At 41.2% G+C, this 11,003-nt stretch overlaps 1 protein-coding gene across 1 annotated transcript in view; it reads right to left on the reverse strand.

The window, feature by feature from the left end:
- Nucleotides 1–11,003, reverse strand: part of ITGB5 (integrin subunit beta 5) — a 195,382-nt gene that overhangs the window by 166,055 nt on the left and 18,324 nt on the right. Inside the window, exon 3 of the mRNA XM_042782123.1 lies at nt 8,511–8,715. Coding sequence (XP_042638057.1) covers nt 8,511–8,715 — 205 coding nt within the window. The remainder of the gene's footprint in view (nt 1–8,510; nt 8,716–11,003) is intronic.

Consider the following 11,003-nt stretch of genomic DNA (forward strand, 5'->3'; position numbering starts at 1 on the left):
ATTTGGCAATGACATATCTAACAAGGGACTTATCTCTAGAATTGACAGAAAATTCCAACACTTCAACAACAAAAAGACAAATAATCCAATTAAAAAATGGGCAAACATGAACAAACACCACACCAAAGAGGATATTCAGGCAGCTGACAAATACATGAAGAAATGTTCATAACCATTAGCCATTAGAGAGATACAAATCAAAACAATGAGATATCGTCTTGCCCCAGCACTAGCAGCAATGTTCAACAAGACAGAAAAGAAAATGCTGGTGAGGATGTTGAGAGATTGGGACTCTCATACACTGCTGGTAGGACTGTAAAATGATGCAACTGCCATGGAAAGCACTATGACAATTCCTTAAAAAGTTGGAATTAGAAATATCATTTGACCCAGCCATTCCATTACTAGGTATATATCCTAAAGAAGTGAGAGCCAGGACAAGAACAGATATATGCACAACCATGTTCATCACAGCACTATTTACAATAGCAAAAATATAGAAACAGCCTAGGTGCCCATCAACAGAAGAATGGATACCCAAACTATGGCACATACACACAATGGAATACTATGCAACCCTAAAGAATAAAAGAATCTGTAAAAGACCACATAACATGGATGAACTTGGAGGACATTATGCTGAGTGAAATAAGTCAATCACAGAAGGATAAATATGGTATTAGTCCATTATTGTAAAAAGTCAAGGAAAGGTTTATAAATGGAAGGAAATTTTCTTTGTTGGTTGTCAGGGGTAGGAAGGGAGGGGAGGGAACACTGCTAGACAGGTAGAGACAAGTATTGATTTGGGTGAAGGGAAGGGCAATATACCAAATGCAAGTGATCAATGTGGCATTGAGGAAGAGGAAAAAGTAGAGAGGTGCATGGGAGGTACAGACAACAAAGATGAACCCTTTTACACATACAGTATTATGTTGTCAATGATGGCAAACATTGATACATGGGTGGAGAGATGGGCAAACAGGCTGAACAATTAGGTATATCTATGCAGGGGGGAGTGCGCCCATAACCATGTATAGGGTTGGCAGACAATGTTTCTACAAGTGTATTTATATGTTCTGTAAGAATTTCCAGGTATACAGTAGACCTGACAAGGGACAAGATTGTAGTCAGTTCCTGGTCACAGCCAGCCACCCGTAAGGAGTAAGTAGTTAGAACTGTGGGCTCAGGACCATGGTCGCAGGGGACATTAGGGTCAACTGGCATAACATACTTCACAAAAATATTGTTCCACATCCTACTTCATCAAGTGGTGACTGGGATCTTAAAAGCTTGCATGAGGCCTCTAGATGCAATGATGGGTCTCTCCTCATCCAGAACAAAGAAGAATGAAGAATACCAAAGACACATGGAAACAATTAGTCCAAGGGACTGGTATACCATGTGATCCTCAGCCTATACAACTATGAGACAAGAACTAGATGGTGCCTGGCTACCACTGTCAACCATTCAGAGGGGGATATATGTAGCAGATCCTGGATAGAGTGGGATAACAATGTGGAACAAAACTCAAAATCATTAAAAAAGGGGGGAGGCCGGTTTGCTGGTAGAATCCCTGAGACTATGACCCCTCGCTGCCCGTCAGGTCTGAAATTGAAGCCACTCTTGTGGCTTCCAGCCAAACAAAAGATAGGCATATGAGCTGAATCTTTACAATCATGGAAGAATAGAAGGGCTGTGTATGCACAGGGAGAAAGCTCAGGGGGCAGGAGTGCATGAGAGAGAAGGACACAGGGAAGAAGTAACTATGGAGAGGAGTGGGAAGAGAGTTGTTGCACTGTGGGAAACTGCAGTCAGTGTCATGGGACAAAGTGCATGTGAACTGCTGTATGGAAAATGAATTTGCTCTGTAAGCTATAACCCAAATCACAATAAAAATTATAAAAAAAAAAAAAGAGCAGATATATGCACACCCATGTTCATTGCAGCACTATTTACAACAGCAAAAAGATGGAAACAACCTAGGTGGCCATCAACAGAAGGCTGGATAAGCAAACTATGGTACACACACACAATGGAATACTATGCAACACTAAAGAATAATGTAGAATCTGCAAAATACCACATAACATGGATGAACTTGGAGGACATTATGCTGAGTAAAATAAGTCAATTACAGAAAGGCAAATACTGTATTAATTCATTATTATAAAATGTCAAGGAAAGATTTATATATGGAACGAACTTTCTTTGTTGGTTACCAGGGGTGGGAAGGGAGGAACACTGCAAAAAAAAAAATTAAAATTAAAGTAATAAATAAACAAATAAGAGGAAAAAGGTAAACAAACAAACAAACAAAAAAAAACATCTCACTGCTATCAAGTCAGTTTCAACTCATAGCAACCCCCAATGGGTTTCCAAGGCTATAAATCTTTATGGAAGCAGACTGTCTCATCTTTCTTCCATGGAGCAGGTGGTGGGTGTGAACCACCGACCTTTTGGTTAGCAGCCAAATGCCTTAACCACTATACCATGACAGCTCCTTACAGCTCCACATTCTTAGTTTCTTTTAAAATAGGCCCTTATTCATCCATCATCAAAAGTTTGTTCCACATCTTGGTAGGCCTGTACCTAAGCCAGATAACTGGCATCTCCAAAACAGAAGCTGAGAAGAGAAAGAAGTATAGATAGAAGCTGAGAGTGTAAAGAGCAAGCCAACATCAAAAGCAACCAGTCACCTACAAACCAAAACCCAAACTCACTGCCGCTGAGTTGATTCGACTCATAGCAACCCCTCCTTGGGTTTCTGTCCAACCTTTCTTCAGAGGAGTGGCTGGTGGGTTTGAACCGCTAGCCTTCTGGTTAGCAGTCAAATGTCTTAGGCACTATACCACCAAACCAAAAACCAAACTCACTGCCATCAAGTTGGATCCGACTCACAGCAACCCCTCCTTGGGTTTCTGAAGCGGTATCACTACAGAAGTAGATTGCCCATTCTTCCTTCCAAGGAGTGGCTGGTGGGTTTGAACCAGCAGCCTTCTGGTTAGCAGTCAAATATGGCTTAGGCACTACCCGACCAAAGCTCCCACTATACCACCAGTGCTCCTAAATCACCTATAGTTTAGCTAGTAGTATTGAGCCAATGTCATTTTCCTGGTTTGATAATGTATTATGGCTATGTAAGATGTTATCATCAGAGAAAGTTGGGTAAAGAGCAACTGGAAACTCTCTGTATTACATTTTGTAATTTCTTGAGAGTTTAAAATAAGTTCAAAATAAAAAGTTTTAAATGAGCAGAAAAAGCTACCAATCAGGGTCATTTTTTAAGAGGCTAAGGGACTGAGGCAAATAAAGACTTTAATAAACCCCTTCTGATCACCCCTGTGCTTCAAAACCACCTCTACCTTATCATCTCAATACACGTTATTCTAAAGTTTATGTCCTTTCTCGAGGCTTTCAGGTCATTTATTCAGGATTTTTTTTAAGGTTTTCATCCTTGCAAAGAGTTTCCAGTACTGGAAATGGAATGGAAAACATGATCTTGTGTTTATACAAAATCCTGCCTAAAGTAGAGCATAATTTTTCTTTTCTCCCCAGGCTTATCCTGGAACAATAACTTTGCCGTTGTGACGTGTCTTTCATATTATTCTGAGGCTTGGCCTTGATTATAAGTCTGGTATAAGTCTGGTAAGATGGGCAAAGTGTTCCATGTCACTCAACAAATATGAGGTATGGGGGAGGAAACACAAAAGCATTTCGAAAAATATAAAATTGAAAAAGCCAATCAGTACATACCTGAATGCCTTCCCAAGAATCAAGAGGGCACTGACCTGAGGCAAATATGTACTTGAGCAAATCGCTACTTTAACTCCTGTTTGGGGTTATGTTTTAAAAGCTAGCTGATAAATCACACCAAAAAACCATCTCTCTTCCTCATAGTCACTCCTTAATTCTGATTTCAAAAACTAGAATTATTAAAACTGTGATATCTTTGGCTTTGTGTGACATTCAACTCTTTCTTAAGCTAAATCTACCCCTAAAGAATACAAATCTGCCATTTTGGAGGATATTTCTGGAAGAGGGCAAACACCACATGTTCTAAGAGTGATTCAGATGAGGAGCTCCAAAAACATAATCAAAATCTCCCCAGATGATGATTCTGAAGGCTACAGAGTCATTTGGAGATGTGAATGTTGGTCCTGTTTTCAAAGATTGGAGGAATCTTGGTGCCACAGTAGTTAAAGTGCTCAGCTGCTAACCAAGAGTTTGGCAGTTTGAACTCACCAGTCGTTCCTTGGGAGAAAGATGTGGCAGTCTGCTTCCACAGAAGTTACTCATTCTCACTCATTGCCATTGAGTCGATTCCGACTCATAGTGACCCTCTTTGGGTTTCTGAGGTGGTAAATCTTTATGGCAGTAGATTGCCCAGTCTTTCTTCCACGGAGTGGCTGGTAGCTTTGAACCGCCAACCTTCTGGTTAGCAGTCAAGTACCTTAGGCACTACACCACCAGAACAGCCTTGGAAACCCTATAGGGCAGTTCTACTCTGTCTTGCATGATCTCTATAAGTTGGAATTGACTTTACGGCAATGGGTTTTGGCCTGGTTTTTTCAAAAATTACTGAGTAAAAGTAACATATAATTATAAATACATTATGATTATGTAAAAAATGTCAATGTATATGAATAAAGATGGAGGGTATAGGAAAAATGAAAAATAATGTTAAGATGAGCGATTTTTCAAGAATTTATTTTAAGTACCATTATACTGTTATTAAGATAAAAGGGAAGATAAATCATTCATATTACTTGATAACCATTCTTACAGACAATGTATCAGTATCTTAGTAGTCTACAAAGACTCCCAAGTCCCCTTGGAGGTCAAAACCCTTAACCCTAAGCCTGTCATCGTTAGGAGATGAGTTATTTTTCCCTGGAGGCCATCATGAGACATTTGCCCACATAAAGGTTCAGTTGGCTCTTTTCTGCCCACTCACACTTTTATAAATGTTCCCTTCCTTGTCCCTCTCAACTTGGTATATCACCAAACAAATAGGTTTAGTGTTACCTGCAGTGAGATAATCAGTAAAAATAGTAATTTCAATTAATCCCAGCACTGATCTATAGTCTATAGTATAGTCTATACTTCTTTATCCAGAAGGACCTATCTACCCCCTTCTTTTGTTTCATACTTCAAAGACAACTCAATACGCCTACTCCTCACATATTGACTATCTCGTTATCTGACATTTCATATATAGGACAATGTTGTTGTTATGTGCTGTCAACAGTTTAAAAAAAAAAAAAAAAAAACTATCCCACTATATTTTGCACATTAGTGAGGCAGCGGGCATGGCAACAATGGCCGTGGAGCATCCCCTCCCTTAAGGAGGATCTCTGATAAGCTGAGCTGCGCTGCCCCACACTCTCTGCTCCCTCCTACACATGGGAGTGCTGTGCCAGTTGCCACATGGGGTGGCTTCCTCTGTCACCACGGCCTTGGGCAGACCCACAGGCAGGACAGAGCCAGCAGGCATCTGTTCTGGGTTCCCAGCTTCTACGAGGTCTGAAGCCCTGCAGCTAAAAATTGTCATGAGATGGGAACAGAGGCATTGGGAGGGTGTTTGGAAGAAATGCATGCAAGTTTAATGACATCCCAAAGTGAGCAGAACTGGTCCTGAAGCCCCCACCATGATGAGGCTGAGTGTGCAACCAGGCTATCAGCGCCCTCACAGGAAGCCCTGCTCCGGGATGTGGAATGCAGGGTGTGGTAGTTAAGTTGTGTGTCAACTTGGCTGGGCCTGGTTTTGAGTGGCTGGAAAGCTGGATATAGTCATTCCCCATGATGAGATTGGTAATCAACTCCATGGTGGAATCTACTGGAACAGCTGAGTTGCTGCCGTAGGGATGTGGTCTGCTTTCAGTATATAAGAAGCAGCATTGAGAAAGGTCTCTGGAGTTCTTTGGCACACCCGGTCCCTGCATATATCTGAGTCTTCATTTAGTAGCCTAAATGTTGTCTGCCAGTCTTAGGATTATTCCTGGACTTGAACCAGTGGCCTATCATGTTGTCTGATAATCTTGGGACAGTGCCATTTTGTTTGTCCACCTTGGGTTTGTCAGCCTCAGCAGTCAGCAGCTGCCTGAGTGAAGAGATGCCTCCAGCTCCAGTGAGCCAGGAGCAAGAGGCAGAGCTAAAGCCTGAGGTCGATGGCCTTTCACCTAGCCCCTAGAGCTGGCACTTTGAACTCAACCTTCTAGCCTCCAAAACTAAGAGAATAAATCCCTGTTTGTTAAAGCCATCTACTTGTGGTATTTCTGTCAGAGAGGCACCAAAGAAGAAAACACAGGACTTGCAAAGGTGGGCATAGAGCCCTGGAAACAGCTCTGCAAGGGAAGTTCTGACCCAGCACAGGAGGAAGGTGAAGTAGTTAAGCTCCAGCTCTCTAATCACACAGCCTGGCTTTATCCAGCTTTGTTTTCTCTAAGCCTCCTTTATTTATGTTATTTATTATTCCATAGAGGAATAATCTGCAACTAGATTCATCACAGTGATGAGCACATCAGTAAATCTTAGTTGTTATTATTTCTATGATCATATTTTCTAATTATATATATATTTAAAAAGTCAGACTAATGGATGGTCTGAAAACAGAAAAAAAAAAAAAAAAAGAAAAATTCATGTTTGCATAATGACCTGGTCTTTGGAAACTAACCATTTCGAAAAATGAGGAGTGGGTGTGGGTAAAATAAAACATTTCTCAAATTATGATGACTCAGAGTTCTTCCTAAAACACTCACAGTGCTAAACTATGCAATAATAATAAGAGCCACAACAAGAAGCATTATTGAGCATTTACCCTGCACAGCCAAAAATCTCTGGGTTAGTGCTTCACTACTTGCCAAAAGTTGGAGGAGTGAGTCCACCCAAGGTGTTTCAGAAGAAAGGCCTCGAAATCTACTTCTGAAAAAATCAGGCATTGAAAACTCTATGGAGCATAGTTCTACTTTGACATACATGGCATTGCCATGAGGCAGAGTCAACTCCATGGCAAATGATAAGAGTAGATGAGAGTCTGCACAGTCTTATGCTAAGTCCATTGCAAGGCACTGAGAGTCCCTATTCTGCACCCAGATTCTGACTCCAGAATCTGCATCTTTGAAAACAATAATAATTTTACCTTTTGAAAGTACATTTATATAAAAAGTCTCATTTAAACTCCCAAACATGCACGTGAGGAATGAAAAGTAACAAGCCTAAAATCTAAGATGCTGAGGGGTAGAATAACTCATCCAGGGCCTCTAAGCTAATGACAGAGCCAAAGCCAGAACCCAGAACAGACAATCCAATCCATGATCTTCCCACTGCTCCCAGCTGCACTGCAGTCTAAATAAACCTTCTAGAAACAGTACTGACAGTGTGCTCTAGACAGTGAGACAGGAGAAAGGGTTAAAAATCAACTTTTGGGAAAAAGTTGTCCCCTTTCCAGAAATGTGACATTTACCATTTAGCCCCATGCACATCCACCACCAATCTCAAGGATTCTGATATGTAGAATATTAAAAGACAAAAGCAGTGAATGGAAACAAGCAAAACTTTTGCAGTCACAAAGATCTGGGTTTGGATCTGACTCTTCCACTTACTTCTGGAGCATTTACTTACCTGGAGGAAGTTATTTTCTCAAGTTAAGATGGTAAGTGACATATTTGGCACATACGGACCCTGCGTGGTTAGTGCTTAACAACTAAACTAAAGGTTGGTGGTTCGACCACCAGCCTGGTGCTCTGCTTCTGTAAAGATTACAGCAAGAGTAGTTCTATTCTGTACCACATGGGATCACTATGAGTCAGAATCAACCCCACAGCAACATTTTTCTTATTTTTGTTGCTGTTGTAAAGTGCCATCTAGTTGGACCCGACTCATGGTGACACCTCCTTGGGTTGCTGAGGTGGTATCACTACAGAAGTAGATTGCCCAACCTTCCTGCCTTCTGAGGAGTGGCTGGTGGGTTTGAACCGCCAGCCTTCTAGTTAGCAGTCAAATGCCTTAGACACTACGCTATTATTTTTAGGTATGCAAAAACTGTTGTTTCCTTCTAACCTTCCCTTTTTATCACAATTGACTCTAGGTCTCACAGGACCTCCAGGGTCCCCAAACAAAACATCTCTACCCTTAATGATTTCCTTTCAGAACACCAGTGACATGAATGGAATTTCATTAAAGGGCAAAATATCTTCTAGGAGTAGCACTGTCCCTCAGCATTAGTAGTTATACTCCCACACAAAACAATAAGCAAAGGTACTCCACCCGTCCACACAGCTCCAAGTTCTGGGCCATCAAAACCAGCAGCAGCTACGTCTGCTACTCCACTTTCGCCAAACCTTGTCTCTGCTTCTGGGAGTCCAGGCCCCTCATCCTTAGCCCCTCCCAGCTCTGACCAGGCTCATTTGCCCTTCTCTGTCTTAAGACAAATCCCAGCATTAACCTGTTTCACCTTCCCTCTTGCGAGTTCCTGAGCCCACGGCATCCTGCCGACTCTGACGACAACTCACCTGGCCTAAGATTCATGGCAACTTCCTGTGGCGTCATCTGAATGACGTCTAAGTCCGTGGAGCTGGAGCCCTTGCTGCTGAGAGGCTGGCTCCGCAGGATATGAGTGCTGCTGGTGGGGCTCTCAATCTCACCTCCACAGCGGTTTCTGATGAGGTTTTCCCTCAAGTCACACCGGGATATGACTGACCGCGGGCTGCCGAAGTCCTACCCAAGCAAACAGGGAAGAAAGTAGGAAGTGGTCAAGGTCACCCCAGTATAGCTCTCTTATTTAGGTTGTTGATGTATTACCATCTGGTTGACCTTAAACCCACTACATTCCATTTTCATTGTTCTGAAAATGGATAAAATTATAATCCCTATCCCAAATCCCCACCAAGTATTATTAACATTAATTGAGGCCCTGGTTATGAAAGCACTTTATAAATTGTAAAGGCATAATAAAAATGTTTCATTTCATTGTTATTTTAATGGTCAAAATGCTCCTAAAAAACAAATGTATCTAACTGCCAAAATGATTAGCAGAAGAAAGTAACTGAAATGGTCAAAAGTTTTATAAATACCCAAAGTGAGTGATCAATACAGTAACACTAAGGAAAAGGACACAGAGGTGCATAAGAGGTACAGACAACAAAGATAAACCCTTTTACATATACAATACTCTGTTATCAGTGATAATGTAAACATTAGTCTACAGGTAAATACATAGGTAGATAGGCTGAAGGATCAAGTATATTTAGGCAAAAGGGAATGTACCAAACCAAACCAAACTCAATGCTGTCGAGTCACATCCAACTCATAGCGACGCCTCCTTGGTTTCTGAGACATTATCACTACAGAAGTAGATTGGCCAACCTTCCTTCCAAGGAGTGGCTGGTGGGTTTGATCCACCAGCCTTCTGGTTAGCAGTCAAATCCCTTAGGCACTATGCCACCAGATCTCCTAAAAGGGAATATACCCATGACCATATTTAAGTTTGGCAGATGATATTTCTACATGTGTATCTGTATGTGTATAAGAACATCCATATAAATAGAAATAATAGGGGGCAAAGCTATGTAACTTCTTAGCCATAGCCAATCACTCTGAGGGAGTGAGCTGTTGGGCCTGTGGGCTCAGGACCATGCTTGTGGGGGATATCAAGCTCAACTGGCATAACATACTATATAACATTGCTCTATATCCTACTTTGGTGAGTAGTGCCTGGGATCTCAAAACCTTGTAAGCAGCCATCTAGATGCAACAATTGGTCTCTCCTCATCCACATCAAAGATGAATGAAGAAAACCAAAGATGAATGAAATAATTAGTCCAAGGGACTAGTGGACCATGCAAACTTCAGCCTACATAATCATAAAACCAGAAGAACTAGATGGTGCTCAGTTACCACTGTCAACTGCTCGGAAAAGGATCGGTGCAGGACACCCTGGAGAGAGTGGAAGAAGTATATGAAACAAAACACAAAATCATAAAAAATTACTGGTCTGATAGAGATTGGTAGAATCCCCAAGATTATGGCTCCTAGTCACCCCTTCCGGCCTGAAACTGAACTTACTCCTGTGGCTTCCAGGTAAACAATAGACAGGCATATAAGGTGCATATTTACACCAGGTTGGTACACTCCTTAGAACAATTAATTAGGGGAGACCAGAGGGCAGTATTTGCACAGGGAGATAGCTCAGAGGGCAGGAATGCACAGGAAAGATGGACACAGGGAAAAGATAACTACTACAGGGAGGAAGTGGGAAGAGAACTGGTACATTATGGGGATTGTAATCAATGTTATGAAACAAAATGTGTATAAACTGCTGCATGGAAAATGAATTTGCTCTGTAAACTTTGACCCAAATCACAATTAAAAAATAAAAAATGGTATAAATAACATTTTAAAAAGATGAATATTATATGAGTGGCTGAATCATCCTCATTTAAGCAATCAAGTATTAACTTCTGAGCTGCTCACTTATCTACTTTTGCACATTGGACATTGCACAATTCTAGAAAATTATGTGGTAATTTATATCATAATCTTTGACCTAATGGCCCATTCTTGGGAATTTATCATAAGAAAATAATCAAACTCAAGGGGAAATTCTATAAGGAGATATATATTGTTGTTATTGTTGTTGTTAGGTACCATTGAGTCAATTTTGACTCAGAGCAACCCTATGCAACAGATTAGAACTGCTCCTTAGGCAGTAATCTCTATGGAAGCAGATTTCCAGATCTTTCTCCCATGGAGCTGCTGGGTGGGTTTGAACCATTAACCGTTAGGTTAAACCACTGCACCACCAGGGCTTAAGAAGATAAATACTAATAGATATATTGCAGTGTAGTAAATTACTTTGTGTGGCTTTTCTACCCATAAGTCTTTGTAAACTCCAAGGTGGGATTTGCTATGAGCAACTGAGGAGCTCCTGATTGCTGAAGGTATCCACCTGGAGTATTTCCGTTGGGAGTGGTACAAAACAATGTTCTGGGAGGTGCCCACTCTCT

This window comes from Orycteropus afer, unplaced genomic scaffold (assembly GCF_000298275.1).
Source record: "Orycteropus afer afer isolate SDZICR_OR568_19922 unplaced genomic scaffold, OryAfe1.0 scaffold00245, whole genome shotgun sequence".
NCBI classification, from domain to species: domain Eukaryota; kingdom Metazoa; phylum Chordata; class Mammalia; order Tubulidentata; family Orycteropodidae; genus Orycteropus; species Orycteropus afer.